Source organism: Homalodisca vitripennis, chromosome 2 (genome assembly GCF_021130785.1).
Source record: "Homalodisca vitripennis isolate AUS2020 chromosome 2, UT_GWSS_2.1, whole genome shotgun sequence".
Taxonomy (NCBI): Eukaryota; Metazoa; Arthropoda; class Insecta; order Hemiptera; family Cicadellidae; genus Homalodisca; species Homalodisca vitripennis.
In genome coordinates, this window is record NC_060208.1 from 41314676 (window position 1) to 41333929 (window position 19254).

The following is a 19254-nucleotide window of genomic DNA, read 5'->3' on the forward strand; positions in this document are numbered from 1 at the left end:
GCTTGTTAATAACCTCGTGACACAAACATATTTGCAGATTATATCAAACGATAATATGAGTAATATCTCAAGAACTGCAGGTAACAATACTAGAAATCCGTGTTTATGGATCTTACTGCATGAGGTCTTATCCATCGCAGTAGGAGTGTTTAATTTGTGAAAATAACTATTGGATGGAACATAAATTAACTGAATATTTAATAAACCCTAAGAAAAATTAGATGATTCAATGCAAAATTGATATTTTAACTGGAATTGTGTTAACTTAATCAGTTATTGGAATGGGCCAGATCAAAGACCATCGATTTACTAGCTGGATGTTATGCTTGTTTCAATAAACAAATTTCTAGTAAAACAAAATTTAAAGTCATTACATAGTGATTAAAAAGATACACATTTTATTGGTTTTGAAAATGCTCGTACTGGATATGATTGTGTTCGGTCTTCGATTTATCAATCAGTAATTGAACTGCATGTTCTTCGTACATCTGATAAATACCAATAACATTTATGTTTTGAAATTGGGAAAGAAAAAGTTAAACAAACGTTACAAAGAGAGTTTTGATTAAAGCTATTTGATTATTTGATTAAAGGCTCTGTTTAATATTGTTATTGGTGTGTTTTACGTAAAATACCATATGGGTACTAGTGGGAATACATTTTTAAAGCGAACTAAGCTCAATTACTAGTCAACGTATGATATTAGTGTGATATTACTCCTTAGAGTATATCACACTGCGTGTCATAACAGGTTTTGAGGTTGCATGCATAATTTCAATCCTATAGCTAAGTTCACTCTTGAGATGTCCTGTATAGGGGAAGATGCGCAGTCGACTACTGCGCACACCGCGGACCTGCCGTCATAGCGTGAGATCGGAGGTTGAAAAAAAAACCACCGTATATTGTCCATTTCCCTTGGTGTTCTTTACAGTATATCAAATACATATCAAGTATTAAAATTACAAAAAAGAAATAATGTTAACTATAAATTGATACGAAGCCATCTAGACGTGATTGGAACGGGCTGACATGTGTTTGCTTGTGCTGTGCTGGATATGAAGTAACACATTTTGTAATCAGATCTAACATTTTTCTTCCGGATTTAAACTTATTTTCTTTCGGATTCGTGCAAATAATGTTGACGTTTAAGAATACCATAGAAGATTAAAGTCAAAAAAATGTGTAATACTCTTTTAATGATGAAAAATACATGTTCTATGTAAAAACACATTATTTAACATTTTATTAAAAAAAACTAAGCGTTTTTAATAAAATTGTTGATTTTAATGGTTGATTTTTTAATGATTCAATAAAAAAGATGCACAACATCAAATCAAACATTTTTGATACGATGCCAACAAATTATAAATATAGATAAATAGATTGACTAAAACGTTTAGTGATGATTAATTTAATTAGATGACACAACCTAAATGTACAGGGATATTGTACATTAGTGTAGTTAAAAAGCCAATGTTTACCAAGTATAACATTGAATAGCAACTGTTCTGCGAAAAACTATGAAATCTTTTAACAAATTATTCCAGCCCATTCCAAATTTCTGTAAAGTACTATTAGTTTCAGTATTGTACCTGATGATATTTCTGTTGCATACGGTAACTAATACTGTAGACAATGATGTTACTAAATAAAGTAATCAATGTTTGCGCTGTCTCGGAGCTCAGTGACGGGAGGGGAAAGACGGGTCACGGGGAATCGTTGGAGTCGGAGCCCAGAGTTTGGATGGGGAACAGTGGATACCAGCCGAGAGTCAACTGAGTCAGTTTGATCTGGTTGAAGGCGATCTCTGCGCCTCCAAGCCCTACGTTGTGCTCGAAGCCCTTCTGCTTTTCCCACAGCATCACAACTAAAACAGAGAACTTACAAGTGAGTCGCTGTATAAATCACAAGCAGAAATACTCGAGTCTTTAAGGGAGCAAAACAATAGGTCGTGCGTTTTTCATCGTCTATTAAAAGTACAACACTGCTGCGTAGTATATAATCAAACATAATATCGAGTACTACTTTCACACAATTAAAAGTTTTGTTAATAGTAGTATCAAATTCGAAAATTGCCCAAAGTCTTGAAATTAAAAGGTAATAAATAAAGAGAGAATAATTTTAAGTGGAATAAGATTAACATTTTTATTTCCCAAATTATTGACACGGCTGGGATGTGTTCTATGGTTAAAAATGAAAACTTCTAAGTTTAAACTTTTAATTGATTTGGCAATGAATGAGCAATGTTTTTATTTATCTTTATCACTTAAATACAGCTGATAAAATAATTAATTATTAGGATGGAATTTTATATAATTATTATTTATCTGTCAGATTCTTGTTTAAGATTGGATTGTTTTAAACAAGCGTACGAGTTTCTTGGATGTTTACTTGATCGCCTTTGTTATGCATAATTCTTAAAGCTAATATACATCTTTATCTTTTTTATTTGTACATTACAAAAGATTAACGTTATTACCAAAAATACGTTTATAATAAAACAGTATATGTACTGTCCTGGAGTATCAATTTTGTTACAAACGTACGGATAAATTTAGCTCATTTGCGTTACTGGACGAGCCACAGACTTTGGAATATTTATACCGTTGTTGAAACCTGAAATATATTTAATAATATACGTGTAAATGAATCACATTATTACTTTAGCCATACTGAGGGATTTGCTAACGCTCAGTCAATTTAAGGATCGAATTATTTGTGTCTCGAAAATAAGCTCAAGAAACTTTAGCAATTAATGAATTTTATTTACTTGTTTTACACAAACTTGAAACTTTCAAGAATAAGTTGCTTCAAATTGACAAGTTATCTATCTTATCACCTGAAATCTTATAATAAAGATGGAGTATTTTTGTTATTATATGAGATTACAGATATGATTATTTATTCCTCTGAGCTAGTGTAAAATGTGTTAAAAACATTACACATACACCCACATTAAACTTTGCTAGTATTGTTAATTAAATTGTATTTTTACCCACGGTTTATTTTTGCTAGATATATATATATAGGATGCATTGTCATAAATAGATGTAATCATAAACCCCTTATCTTTCAATCTAGAGTTTGCTGCTGAAGATAATTCATTTTATGTTAAATATAACTACCATATCACGTAGACTGTGCTTTCGTGAGAAGCAGTAGCGTCAAATTTTGAGCTCTCAGTTCTATTGTAAACAAGTTACCTAGAGAGCGGCCCAGGACGTCGCATGCAGAGTATCTCAGAGTCTGGTTGAACTGAGGGTCAAGGGAGTGTCGCACGACTCTGGTCTTGCGTTTCTGCAGCCACCGCTCCCCGTCCCGTAGGTACGTCTTTACGTACGTGTCTGGCAGAAACATACACCGAGATCATTTAGTTAATTAATTTTATCAGATAACTACTATAGTATTACAACATTTTTACATAGAAAAGTACACTTCAAGTTCAATATTCTGAAAAAGTAGCATTTTTGTGTTATATAATCACTAGTATAATGTTATTTCCAAACTAAAAAGCTTATATCTGTGGAAACTGTGCTCTAACCTGGAGGTTCACCTTCGATACCCGTAGTATTCTATGTTATACCATCACTGGTATAATGTTATTTCCAAATAAAAAAAGCGTTTATCTATGGAAACTGTGGTCTAACCTGGAGGTTCACCTTGGATACCTCTGGCGCACAGGACTTCAACCTCCAGCTGTCCCTTGGTCATCAGTAGACTCAACTTCACCTCAGCTTGACCCCCTGCAATCACAATTCATCTGGTAGGAAAATATCGATAAAAAGTGAAAATCATTAAGATCTATATCAAGCAGTTTTTACAATACAACAAAAACATATTTGCTTAAAACATTCATGTTATTAAAAATGTCTGTTAACTAAAATCACAATATAATTTTATACATATTAACAAGGGTGTTAATATATGTAATATCCATAATTATATTTTATAGTAAAATGAATATTTTTCATGTCTTTTTAAACAATTGATGGGATTTAATGTACCAAAATAATCTTTGGTGCGTGGAAATAGAAAAATGTTCACAATTTTCACATTAAGCTCCAAAAGATTTTCAAATTTCAAATCTGCAGCAAATATGAAGGGCTCAATCCAATTACTAAACTTTTTAAGAATCAAAAACTGATTTTAAACTAATACATTTGGCTACCTCTGTTACGTATTATTCATGTTATTTTTGCTCCAAGTGTAACGATTTATCATATCGGGAAGTACTCAATATTTTATGCAAAAGAGTAAATATTGAAGCAATAAAATTAAACTCAAATAAAAGTTATGATAAGGAAAAACGCTTCTTAAGTATCTTTTATTTTTGAATTCTTCTTTTAGGATGTTATTGAGACTTTTAGATAGTCCTGAGTTTAGAGATGAATTAGAGTTCCTTTACTTAAAGTAGGCTACTTGTATTTTGGCACTTTTAATAAAAAAACAATTTTTACCATTTGGAGATAAGAAGGTGAAGAAATTGTACTGAGTTCTAAAAGGCTTTGCTCTTGCATCCGAAGTGAAAGGATTTTGAGGATGGTTAAGTTTGGTAGTAGGGACCCCCTCCTGTCATGAGGAGGGATAGCGGGCTCTATATCTGCCATCTCACCTTGGAAGAAGGGGAACTAACTCTGTTATAGCTTCTTCCAGTTCAAAAGGGTAGGGGAATGTACTCCTTCAAGTTTACCTTAGCAGTACTCTTTAACATTAGACTAGACCTCCGCAGTAGTTTAGACCTATCGATCCACTCTTCCACCCTCCTGGGTATACTTACCTAATTATATATTATTATTAAGTATAAAGAACCTGAAAGTATGTTGATGTACTTATATAAAGTAATTTATGGATGGATATTGGACCCACTACACAGTTGTGAACTTCAAACCATAGCCAGAGTTCTCAAACGATTCCTGAACGTAAACCCACCTGAAGTTCTGTGCCCTCGGGGCTGAATCTGTCCTGGACCGAGAGGCTTGGCATCAGATTTGGTACTGAAACATATATAAAACATATAGCATTAATAAAGAACTAATTAATTTTATATGTTCATAAGAACACATAAAAGAATTAAAAATTCCATCATCACTCTAGTACGAGGTTTGGAAGTTTAGGCTTGGACATTGCTTGAGTTCCTATTGTTTCCTCACAGAAACTTTAAGTTTTAAGCTTTAAGTTTTTAAGCTTAGTCTCTTTAGGCCTAAGTACCTTAAACAAGTACTTTTAAGTTTTAAGATAAAATATTAGTAAATGCCTTCCTTATAAAACGGGCGCTGTTTGAAACAATTCCATGACACAGAATGTAACTTTTTAATCATTGCATCAATATTTACTATTTTAAATACAAAAATAATAAAACCTATTTTAATCGACTTTTAATGTCGTTTTTATATTCTTTTCATATAACTGTGTTAAAAACTGGACATAACCACTAAACATTTGAAATTGAAAAAAAAATTAACACAAACTTCATATTAATAAATATATTCCAAGGGTTTTTTTATTATTTTGTTTTAGTCTGTCTAGCAGCCAGCATAAATTGAAAGAAGCAATATCTTTATTTGAATTACAAAATGTAAAGAAACGTTCAATCGGCGGTTGCTTCGTTTAGAAACGACACAACATGAATTTGTAAGCGGGAATTGGGTCTTGCATTTGGATCGTTAAGGAGATGGTAACTTTTATTTGAAATTAATGAGTTTTCCACAAACATTTCACCCATTCAAGGAAAGCGTGTGGAAAACGTTAAGCGAACAAGTGAAGTTCTAAATCTTCTGAATTTATTTATATACATATAAAAGAGATGTTATGTTATACGTAATCGACATATATGCTAAGGTATGACAGAGAAAGTTTTTAATTTTTAAAATATTTAAAATTCTTAACGTACGGTACATTTTTCTTTTATTTAATGATACAAATTACGTAAACAAGCTTTAATTTTTCGAAGAGTTTTACTCTGCTGTTGTCATTGATGAAAATTCAAGTGTCACTCGGCGTTAAGTTAGGTTTATTACACTACTAGTTTTGTAATGACTGTCATCATCACTAGTATGGTAATTATTGTGATCACGTGACTGACGTGATATTATCTTTTACTACGTTTCGTTTGGAAAGATACGTTCATATTATTATTAATACGTTTCGGATTGAACATATGTGTATCAACCGGAAATATCAGTAGTACAGTAAACTTATAGATAGTAATTACCTTAACTTATCCTCTTCGTCCGAAGGGCTGCTGCAACTGACCAAGGGCTCTGTCCTCTCCCCTGCCACCATCATCGACCCCTTTCTCCCCCGACCGTCCTTCCCCGCTCCACCTCCTACACATACAGCCCTGTTACCCTCATGGTAAGTTAACCTTTGATAGACGTGATATAAATTATTGATATAATTCTATATTACATAGAATTTAGGTTTTGTTAGTATATAACTGCCATTTATCATACATGTTTAAGATGGGATAAATTATTTTCATATTAAGTAGCAAATAAACTGATATAATTCGATAGTAATTTCCAATAAAGATTGAATCACAAAAAGTATTTGCTCCGGCGGAACTCGAACTCCACTTGCCCGAAGGAAGTAATTTTTGTGATTCAATCTTTATTGGATATTAAAACAGGCTATTGCGACTTATACACGCTTAGTATATGCGAATATTTTACTTGTAATGTTGTTGAACCAATAAAAATGTGGAAAGTACTATCTCAAATATTTCCAAGATATGTTGTAGAGCAATAACAAGCTGCACAGTAGTGTAAAATTTTGTTTTTTTAACTCAAGAATTTATCTTTATTTAATAAAGGTGTTAAGATCCATTTCGTTATGGCCTGCAGGCTGAAAGGGATTTATATTTGTTGCCCATTCGCTAACTAAATAAGCAGTAGGTAAACAATTGTACCCTGTTTATGCCGCTCTTATTATAAAAACAAACGTCTTTCAACTTATTTTCAATGACCTTTTCAAGTCTCACCTGCCTTGAACTGTTTGAACATACTAAGAGCTAACCAGTAAGGATAAAGTATAAATGCTAATATGCATTATCCATACCAAAGAAACTTAAATTTTCTTTCCTGAAACCACTTCCGCAAAAAATGGTGTGTTATTAAGTATTTAACTGAAAGATATTTAATTTATCCAGGCAAAACTTTATACATTTCATAGTGTAGACGAACTAAGACATGCAATTTTGAAAGTGAAGTACAACCCAACCCTGGTTAAGGTTGTAACTTTCGATTATATTTAACGGGTTCTGGTATAAAATTTGACCAATGAAGTGTACTGTACTTATTAAACAGCATGCAATGATTATGAAAATTTTGATTTTATTTCCCATCCCCCACTTTACACCAAAAGCGGTGGACCCCAACACGTTTCTCTAAAAACCGTGAAATTGCCTCACTGTCTAGTCTTCTGCGCGGTAAGCTTTAGACAGAAAGAGCATAATCCTAGAAGCATAAAACATGGATGGTCCAAGGAAGAACTTTAGTGACTTTTGGTCAAAAATCAAAGGATAGCAAAGTTAAATAGGTCACTAACCCGGAAAACGTTGTAGTCAATACGGTTACGTTAGATTTTCGTCACTTCCTGTTGGATCCTTCTTTATGTTGGTTTATAAAATAATTAATTTAAAAAACTTCACTTTTTATATACGCAGTTTTTCATAATACTCCTTATAAATCCACGTTCCCCCCATCCAAGCTCTATAGTTTTATGAAAATTAATAACACACTTTGGTTGCAGATTTTGGGCATACAACGTGTTACAAATCTTTACAAATTTTAACTCTATAGAGGTAAAACTTACTCATAAAGATTTTCGAATTTCATTGTAATTAGCAATTAAACTGGACCTCTTTAATGTTTTATATTGTTACTTTGTCTAAAATGTCTTCAAAAATACGATTTAACAATTGATTAACATTTTAAATTCATTATGTAATTCTTTTGAAGAAAATTAAAATTTGTATTAAGGAGACTTTTGACAACGAATACTATTTAAAGCACAACAATGCATTTTAAAGTAAGCTTGGACTAACATATAGAGTATACCTACTTAAAGTACATATCACTATATATTTGTTGATTTCTTTCTACGTACTACTCCAATATTACAGTAATGCTTTGATCATATATCTAAATTTTCCACGTACATTTCTCTAAACAGCATAGTCGGTTTTAAAATATAGGTTTTACTTCACTATAAAACGGCAAAGGCTGAAACTAGACTATGAATAAAGCTATTTACGTGTACACCACTTCATTACTTTTACCTCTAAGGGGACAATACAAGGTTCTAGTTCCTAAACCACTCATTATTACAGGCATCTAACTACTAATTTAGTAGTCCATCCTAATTTAATGCTATACTACTCTAAAAGGGGTCTCTAAACATTGTTTAATACCATAGGTTGCCTTACTAACAAACAGTCATCTGCACATTTAAGAAGCACATTTAACATGCTGGCCAGCATTTTAAAGCAACAATTATCTTTCCAACGTCCACCATTTCGTTTAGCCCAGTGTTTAATGTTATGTATGAATTAATTGACAAGCTTACGAAATTCAATATTCTTTTCAAAAAATAATATTAACAAAATATAATAATACAGTTATAAAGTAATATAATGAAATAAGAAAATTACACTGTGATAATCTTATTTAAAACTTAAAAGTATAATTAATTTTAATTAATATGACGATGAATTTTAGTGAAAGCAATGGATTTGCCGGAAATTAACTCTATCTAATTAATTATTAGTCACATTGTGAATAATTCATGTTTAGCAATTAGAGACAGTGTTTTCGTTTTCGGTAAGGCTAAAGAAAATTTTATGCTTTACAAATATGAATTATGAGTTTAAAGTCTATCTGACTTAATGGTAAATTTATATTTTTCTTAAACAACTAAATATGTTCCTTATTTAATACTGCACAAAGAAGGCAGATTCAATGTAGTCCACTTATTATTACTTTTATTTCTGATTTAATTTTGCTTTTTCAATCTAATTTTTGAGACGAAATAACGAAGTATATTAGATTTTAAAAGTTTATATTTAATTTACAATGAGCAAAATTACTCATTAAGTAAAATTACATTTACCAAGAAAGAACACCAGAATTAATTACATACTATTTGTAAAATGTGTTCTTCGTTGGTTTGTAAAAAAATGTTTTGTTTATTCTGTTTTATGCCACGTTTTAAGTGGTTTTAATTGAAAACAATTTATTAAAATATGAAGATTTTTTAGTAATGTTATACAAAATTGTTATGTGAAAGTTTGTAGTGGACTTTAAAGGCACATAGAGGGCGACGAGAAGCTAACTTGTAACATTAGTAGGCAAAACACAGACAAAGTTTTAACAAGAAAGATGGTGTGAGTACATAAAGAGGCAACTTACTCAATGTTCGTGTTAGTGCACGGAGAAAACTTAGGCCATTATGTACCTATCACATGAGAGTCCAGATTCACATAAATCTGTTAAATTTTCTAGACATCGAGTGTTTTCCTGCGATTTATATTATTCTTATTTAATCGAAATTGGTTTAGACCCTTTAGGAGGTTTTCATTTTTCATAAACAGAAATTAAGTCGGTATGAACTAAAATCCCTCCTATTAATCAAACTCATAGAGAATCTTATTGGTTTGTACATTGAGAACATGTAAGTTATTATGGATAAATCAATATTAAGCTTACTTTTGAAATATACAATTCAGTTTTGGTTTGAGTTTGAATTTATATCGAGAAAATACAATAAGAATTTTAAGTTTCTTGAAAAATAATTTGGAACTGATAGTTTGGAGTTTTTTTTTTTGACAACCTAGTGGTGTCTACCTCATTATACCTGGTTGTAGCAGGAAGGGTTGAGCTTATAGAGCTATCGGAATAAAACTATTGAACCTGCCATGCTGTTGCAAGCTTTATCAAGCTCTCAAAATTTTTTGTTTTCCCCTACCCAATATCTCAAAATTAAAAATGTGGTTGGTTGAAATGTTATAACATTTGGTTTTGTGAACGTATTTCAGTGCTTCCAACAGTTTTTCCCAATATCATAGAGCGTCTATAAACCAGAACGTAAAGTTGTTCAGTATCTTACTGTAAAAGATAGATCATGGATATGCTCTGAAAGACATGTAGCAGGCATTGCTGCTTGAAGTAAAGCTTTTTGTTTGAAGAACTACAACTCATGATTTTTCTCATTTATTACTGTAGAATTTATCATACAGTCATGGAGTATCATTCTTTCTTCCAAGTGACAAACTTGAAGACTTGTCATTATTTCTTAAATCCGATAACCAATATTACTGGCTACAGTGCTTTGTTTAAACATTACTAACTCGGGTATTTTGTAAAACCTAGTAGATGTTTATGGATTTGGACCAGGTTTAAGTCTGAATGAGGTTAATTGCCCCATACAACTAAAACCATCAGATCGTTTAGCTTGTCAGGGCTTAACATAGTGAATGTAGTTCAGTTGGAAGAGAGAAACCAAGCAAAGCTTTCAAATAAAAGCTCGTGCAGTTGTAATACATATGGGTAAACAAGTTATCTGAGAGATATTTTGGTGAGCATTAAAACACTTTTCAGTTTTTAAATGGTATACCGGCGTAGAGATGGCCATTACTCTATAGTAGTTAATTATCCAAAATAGAATTTTCCCTGTTGGATTAGTTTAAAAATTCACTATAAAGCCAATTAAAGCGTTTTTAATTGGCTTTTAAAGCGTTTTTAATATCAACTAAAACTTTGATATTGAAGTTTTTATAGCTTAATTTCTCTCCAAAATAACATTGACATTCCAGCTCTTTTTAATTGAACATTGTATTATCAATTCAACCTTTTACAAAATTAAGTAAGTTGCCTCAGAGCCTATATACAGATGTGTGGTGTATGGGTGTGACTTACCTGTGTGACTACTACTTTTTGTCAGCGGCTAAAGAGAGAGAGAGATAGAAGAGATTAGGGTGGGGGTGAGAAGAGAAGACGGGCGTGTCAGTGTTGTGTACAGATAGAAAATCTCACAAGTTTATTATACTACTATATGTATCTGACATAATAATATTCACTATCTATGCAGCTAAGTAAAGGATAACAAGAACTTCTAACTGGAATGAAACATTTATTGTGTTGCACTTCTACGTATTCCTTTCTAATCGTTAACACATTTGTCAAATGTTTACATCACGAGAATGTTTATATTGTTCGTATTGATAGTGTAGGAAACATCAAACTCTCTGTTAATGTTCATAAATATTATAGCCATATAACACACAATAATAATCTTATAGAGATCCATACATTTTAAGGTTCTAAATCTTAACAGATAGTCATTACCTATTAAGACATTCACATTCAATTTATATTATATCAGTATATTAGTGTTACTGTTAAAAGGACACACTTCCATCATGTTTTTTTAAATCTTTTAAACTGGTTTTTCATGCTTTGTATTGCAAAATATTTAATTCAAATCCACGAGCATAAGCGTGATGAGATGGGCTTAGATATGTAACTTAAATAACTCGATAAACGGAGCTTGTTTTCGCCTATATGGTTATGTAGCACGTATGAAAGTATTTTTAAGTTGCAATACATAAAAAATAACTACCAAAAGCAGTTTGATATTATTTTATTATCTTAGGTTTGAGCCTAAGATCCTAGGACTGAGTACGTCTGTGCGTCCCAAAAATGTCCACCTTCATACTTTACTCAAATCTGAAGCTTCTGCATAAACTTTTGTGATTTGTCGGCTTCTATTTTCTTATCTCCTTTGGGCTTAGGATATAAGCCCCTAGGTATCTATTCCTTGATTTTAAAATAGTAGCAAAGTTCAGCCAGATGTTCCGCTGATTCTTTTGCTTTTTTCCAGAGTGTCTGCATTCATCAGTACCATCTTCATAAGATGTTTCAGATGTTTCTGAAGATAGCCATGTTCTATTAGCATGAAAAGCAGCTGTCCTATATAGTACTGAACCAGTAAAAACTGGTTCAGTATTAGGAATTTAAATAGTCCGACTGATAGGATAAGTAGAAACAAACCTTTCTTCACAGCTCGGATCTGACCCTGTTCTTCCAGGAAGAGAGGAATATCCTTAGATTATATATTTCTTCTGTATGAAAAAGAAAGGGAACTCCATAGCATGGCCTTAGCCATATCCAAAAATCGAATAACTCTGTAAGTATTCAGTTATATTAATTAATATAGCTATCTGAAAAGATACCTCACTAATGTTACCTGCAAAACTTCAATTTTCTTTTCTGCCAGTATTCATCGAAGGGTTGAAACAAATACGACATCTCTATAAAAAGTACTTTTATGAAAGATAATTGACATTAAAATTTTAATAACATTTTCAACGATAAAGTACAGTAAAATATTCACGACTAAAATATTTCTCTAAAAGTTTGAAATAATTTAAAACTTACGGCGAGGGCCACCAGAGATGCTCATGCTGCGTCCTAGAAGCTCACCCTGTAACCAAAACTAACACTTAGCTCTTTATTTAACTCATAAAACTTACCTTAGGAAGACACAATCCTTAATAAACTCATGGCTAATGTCTGTCTGATCATACCTGTTAACTCTATTTACTAATAGGCTGATATTGCACAGAATCTTGGCTCGAGTCCTTCAGACGAGAGTCTACAAAAACTGGCATTTAATTGCAGTATTGTAGCGATTGGTTCGAAATCATTCCCATAATCTGATTTGGTACGAAAGAAAATTCAACTTTCAAAAGTGATTTTGAGGTTGGTAGAGAGAATGTTAGAACCAAAAAAATGGTTTCCCAGATTTCCGTGCTCCCAGATTTTCATCATCCTCAATCTCACAGAACTTCTGCTTTCGAGTAACTTCCATCTTATGTTAGTGTCAAAGTTCATCAATAAACTCCTGGAGTGCATTAAAGAATTGGTAAATAAGGATCATTTTAATCATGTATTAAGGAATCTTGTTGTGTCAATAGCCTTTTATTCTATTGTTGAGTTCATAAAAAACCACTGGGATTAGTAAACTGAACTCTAACTCTGTTGCTTAGGAATTGTAATATTGGAGAATGGTAATATTATAGCACTAATTTTATTCGATTATTGATTGTACATACTGACTTTACCTCAATTTTTAAAATTGCCAAACTGCAGTAAAGGACATTTGAATTTGAATCATTCCTAGTTTAATGCTTGGAAGGCTACAAACTATAGCGTGATCCTTGGTCGTATAATGGCGTTTCGTCCGGGTAGATCGTGAGATAGATTGCCTCGATTTGAAATTCTGTTACTACTAAGAGTGAAGTACAACTAATTGCTACGATAGAAAAGGGAAGCTGGCGAGATTTACAATTTGACGGACGGTCTAGCGTAAAGAAGAATCCAAATGTGACTGCCTCAATTAAACTTCAATTTAAAGATTTTTCTTCACTTAGAATTCTGAGTTTGGTTAATGTTCAGTTCGCCCTCTAACAACAATGATAATACTATTTTAACCGTGCTCTTTGTATGTCCAGTGCCGATAATTTGTCAAGTACCACTCACGATAAAGAGTTGATACCGAGCCCATGGCCATATAAACCACTTCAATGATACAATTTAATTTCAATAACAACCAATTACATTATTAAATGCCCTAGTAATAAATTAGGAGTAGATTAGCATGTTCTAACCGAACTTTTACACATTTACTGTCTCTATGATATGCACATTTAAATCATATATATATTAAAAAAAAATTATATATATGTATATACATATATAAATATATAAATATTTGTATGTATAATTTTAATAAACATTGAATCACAAAAAGTACTTGCTCCGCCGGGACTCGAACCCGGATCTCTCACTCGCCGGGTGAATGTGCTACCATTACACCGCAGAGCCCTTACTTTTTACGATTCAATTATTTTGTATTTGCCCGTATCTGTCACATATGCGTTTAAAAAACCAAACTAACAGAAGACCAAATACCTGTCAAACGACTTTTATTTCTATTAATTAAATTAGTATAAATGACAATAGCCGAATTTAATTTCAATAAACATTGAAGTATATATTATACCTAAATATATATATATATATATAATAATAATTTAGATCTCTGGAAAAATATGTTTGATAGTATGGAACGTTTCTTTGATATTTGGTAGATGGTTTATTAAAATAAAGCTGATTTACAGTCATGTAACTGAGGAGATTGTATACTTGAGATTCACCATTATCGATGTGTTATGTAATAATGGAAAATGAACAAAATATTACCTACAAAAGGAGCATATATATATATATATATATATATACAGGGTGATTCATGAAGTTCTCCCCCCACTTCTACAGCACATTGTACTAGTAAAAATAATGAAAAAATGTTATATAAACATAGGTCCGAAAACGCTTCGTTAGCGAGTTACAGCTAGCGAAAGATTTTCGCCTGAATTCCTGGGTAAAGAGTAAAATAAAGCCATACTGAACTTTTGGAAAGGTTAATTAAGTAAGAAATATCGTGGATTGTTATGTATTTTTACCTGATAAAGCTAATAAAATAGGTTTCAGAACTGTACCTGTAGTAGTAGTTTTGAGGGATTCAGGTTTAAATGCAAAAAATTGGGGCACGAAACAATGCTTTTTTAAGTTTGATGCACAATAACTTTGTATAAATTGGTAATAAATACATAAAATCAACAAACATTAATTGTAGAGAATTTAATTCTGAGAAAATTGATATAATCAAAGTCTGAAATAAAACAGAAATAAGTACCAAAAAAATCGATTTTTATTCAGTATAATACATTACTAGCTGTAAAGAAATACAGTACGGTATTTAGTTTAAAATAAAACAAAAACAAAATGTTTGTTTCCTTAATGATGAAATAAATTGAGAAAACAAGATTAACTGTTAAATAAATTTGTTTATAAATAACAATATCATGTTTTATTACGTTGTATTTTTTTTTTTAATAAAAATTTACATCTAATGTTCGAAAAATAAATGAAGCAAACATTTTCCCATTATTGTTTACTAATCATCGAAATGCAGTTTTTTGTTTTATTAATTTCTAAGTTGGTAAACGCACGAATAACAGCTGATCAACAATGGTATTCTGTACTGTTACGTTAGAACTGTGTATTAGTGGTGTTTTTGCAAGCTACAGCAGGAGATCGGGTTCTGTGAATCGTGTTATTAAATGCAATTTTTCTGTGAGTTATAATTCGATTGTTTATTCAGCGAAACAATGCCTTACTTATTTACATCAGAGGAATACGCTGATATGGTTTTTATTTTGGTTACTGTAATGGTAATGCTAGAGCTGCTGTAGAAGAATATGAATTACGTTACCCTAATAGGAGGATTCCAGATACCAAAACAATTCCAGGAACTTTTCGTACTCTTCGGGAAACAGGATCACTACCAAGTACTAGAACCAATTATGAACGAGCTGTCCAACTTGATGATGATATTGTTATTAATGCTGTTCATCGCAGTCCCCAGGTGTAAGTACAACGACGTATTTCTAGACGGATAGGAGTTTTCGCAGTCAACAGTGTGGAGGTCACTTAATCGAAACAAATTTTATCCGTTTTCATAAACAAAAGGTTCAACATCTACAGCTAGGGATGGTCCGCTTCGCTTGGAGTTTTGCAACTTTTTGAATATTAATAATGAACTCTACAAGCGTATCTTGGTTTACGGATGAGGCACAATTCACTCACTCGGGATGGGGTCAATAACTTGCACAATGAACACTCATGGGCAGAAGAAAATCCACATGAGGTAGTGCAACAGAACTTCAACACTGAATTAGCGTCAATGTCTGGTGTGGCCTTTTGCACAATCGGCTGATTGGACCTTTTCATATTACCTGGACGCCTAAAATGCTGAGTTCTATTTGCATTTCCTTCAAGAAGAGTTGCCGCAGCTGTTAGAGAATGTTCCTTTACATCTCAGACAAAATTTGTACTTCCAGCATGACGGAGCACCTCCCCACTTTTCACGTGCCGTTTCTGCTTACTTAAATCATCAATTTCCTGGACACTGGATTGGTCGTGGAGGGCCTCACCCTTGGCCACCAAGATCACCAATCTATCTCCATTGGATTATTGCATCTGGGGATGGATGAAAGACATTGTATACAAGACAAAAGTGAATTCTCGGGATGAATTAATTGCCCGTATTATGGATTCGGCTGTGCAGATACAGGGAAGTCCTGAAAAATTAAGAAACGCAACAAAAGCAATACACAAAAGTGCTGCAAAATGTATTGATAATGATGGCCTCATTTTCGAACAATCTATTATAAAAAGGTGCGTACGGTTGGCCCAACCTGATTAATTTTGCTTAAAACTAGTAATGTATTATACTGAATAAAATCGATTTTTTGGTACTTATTTCTGTTTTATTTTAGACTTTGATTATATCAATTTTCTCAGAATTAAATTCTCTACAATTAATGTTTGTTGATTTTATGTATTTATTACCAATTTAACAAAGTTATTGTACATCAAACTTAAAAAAACATTGTTTCGAGCCCCAAATTTTTTTTGCATTTAACCCTGAATCCCTCAAAAACTACTACAGGTACAGTTCTGAAACCTATTTTATTAGCTTTATCAGGTAAAAGTACATAACAATCCACGATATGTCTTACTTAATTAACCTTTTCCAAAAGTTCAGTATGGCTTTATTTACTCTTTATACCCAGGAATTCAGGCGAAATCTTTCGCTAGCTGTAACTCGCTAACGAAGCGTTTTTCGGACCTATGTTTATATAACAATTTTTTCATTATTTTTACTAGTACAATGTGCTGTAGAAGTAGGGGGAGAACTTGAATCACCCTGTATATATATATATATATATATATATATATATATATATATATATATATATATATATATTATTACAATCAACTTATCTGGAAACATTTCTAATCGAAATGAAAACTACAAGTACAAGGATAAAATGGTAAAGGAAAGATAACAGTATGGTCAATACTTATAAAATGGCCCATTTAGTAAGCCCGACGTGATGTAGGATACGCGGGTGAACTAAACAACACCGTACAGCTTTTGTGGCTCTGCGGTTACGTAATACCATTAAACTCATGTGATGGCCTAAATATTATACATGCTGTGCGGTTATGTAATACCACTTATTAATTAACTCATGTGAGCGGCTACGTAATACCACTTATTAATTAACTCATGTGATGGCCTAAATTATACATGCTGTGCGGTTATGTAATACCACTTATTAATTAACTCATATTGTGAGCGGCTACGTAATACCACTTATTAATTAACTCATGTGATGGCCTAAATTATACATGCTGTGCGGTTATGTAATACCACTTATTAATTAACTCATGTGAGCGGCTACATAATACCACTTATTAATTAACTCATGTGATGGCCTAAATTATACATGCTGTGCGGTTATGTAATACCACTTATTAATTAACTCATATTGTGAGCGGCTACGTAATACCACTTATTAATTAACTCATGTGATGGCCTAAATTGTACAAGCTGTGCGGTTATGTAATACCACTTATTAATTAACTCATGTGATGACATAAATTGTACAATTTTATAGCTAGCAACATCGCTTTATTGCAAGGCACATCTACTTGACTTAATCGAGACAAAATATCGGGGATTTTGCCACGTTTCTTGACTGTACGTCTCAAGTGTTTAGGGGAATTACGAATTTATATCCAAGCCATATGGTTGTCATTTTGTCGTATTGGTAGATACGACAAAATGACAACCAGAGCTGCAGTGGAGGGATTGCCAAAATTGTTTACCCATTTACCAAATAATAACAAATACCTGTATGTGGTTGTTTAAATTGTCACCAACTTGAGCATGATAGTGTTGAAATGCGCCTGTTCAATGTCGCTGTACTCTAATCTTTACAGTAGGCCCTCAATAACTTTGGTACCTTTAGACTTACATTTTACTTTCACTCATACAACATTCATATGTTCGTAAGTGTTGGGAAGTTCGTGGATGTAAGGAAATTTAGAATTTAGTCCTCCCAGTGGCTTTTCATGAATTCGCCAATGGAGTATAAAATGCTTGGCCGTTAAAAATATCCAGAGTTGAGATTTGAGCTTGCTCGGTTAGTTGATGATCCGGAAAATGGTTGTTTAACTTGACACTAACTTAAGCAGGAAATTTTTCAAATGCGACTGTTCGATGTCGTGCCTCATAACTGCCCCTGTCCCTAGTTTCATACTGGGGAACATCCCTTCCATGACAACTGCAGTACAGAACACATTTCGAATGAAAAATCCATTAAAACGTCATCCCTGACAAAGTCAGATATTGACGAGATTGAATAATGAATAGTTTATTTTGATATAAATACCGAGAAAATATTACGTACATGAATATATTTATCTTTATCTTCCTATGTGAAACACCTCAGCCATGATGTTATCCATGTGTGTTAGTAATGGAATAATTTAAAACTGTAATAACTATGACAGTGTGTGTTTCTCACAAGGTGGAGATTCTTATCAATGAGTACTACATAGTATTTTATTGAGCCCCAAAAATAAAGCCACTAAATTAATTTATACGTTTATCACTCCATGTAATTAAAAAGAGCAGACAACCTTGACAGCCTTAAGGCTGCGTAGAATTTCGTCAGGGTCCCTGCGAGGTGTCACACTGCTGCGTCTGCGCTGTTTATTGTACTCCGGAGGTGGCTGATCAGCATCTGCAAATATTACACTGACATCACCTTCAGCTCAGAGAGGTCTATTATATGTAAGCGATTTGTAACCTTTAATTTTGATAAAATAATGCCATTAACATATCAAACTGTCACGAACGAAGTTGTATTGGTAATGACAGGGGCCTTAGTAAGTTATTTTTTAGTACATCCTTTATAAAGATCGGGTTGGTTGCTAGCAAATAGAATTAGTATTATTCTGTCCTAAAGTCAAGCATTACATGCGCCAGCTTACTTTCTCAATTTACTATCAGTTCAAGAATTATTCCAAAATATAATGGTACTTGGTAATTATAAAGATGTATGGTTTTTAACTGAGGTAAACGACAGTGTACTAAAACTGACAGTTTTGATTAATGATTATTGTTACAAGTCTGCATTGTTGGGCGGTCAAGTAGCACTAGTAAGGTCGCCGCTAGTCGTAAGCAGATAACGTCGAGACAGTTTAGATCAGATAACGTCGATAACTTTCATAGCTGCGAGCAGTAGCGTGATTACCATGCCTCTTCACTGCAGTC

General features: G+C 32.6%; 1 protein-coding gene across 1 annotated transcript in view; it reads right to left on the reverse strand.

The window, feature by feature from the left end:
• Positions 1-1358: 1358 nt before the first annotated feature.
• Positions 1359-19254, reverse strand: part of LOC124355606 (regulating synaptic membrane exocytosis protein 1) — a 183284-nt gene continuing 165388 nt past the window's right edge. Inside the window, exons 18-24 of the mRNA XM_046806769.1 lie at positions 18618-18721; positions 12435-12480; positions 6212-6326; positions 4930-4994; positions 3648-3743; positions 3204-3344; positions 1359-1867 (exon numbers count right to left, since the gene is read on the reverse strand). Of these exons, the coding sequence (XP_046662725.1) occupies positions 1707-1867; positions 3204-3344; positions 3648-3743; positions 4930-4994; positions 6212-6326; positions 12435-12480; positions 18618-18721 (728 nt within the window). The 3' untranslated portion in view covers positions 1359-1706. The remainder of the gene's footprint in view (positions 1868-3203; positions 3345-3647; positions 3744-4929; positions 4995-6211; positions 6327-12434; positions 12481-18617; positions 18722-19254) is intronic.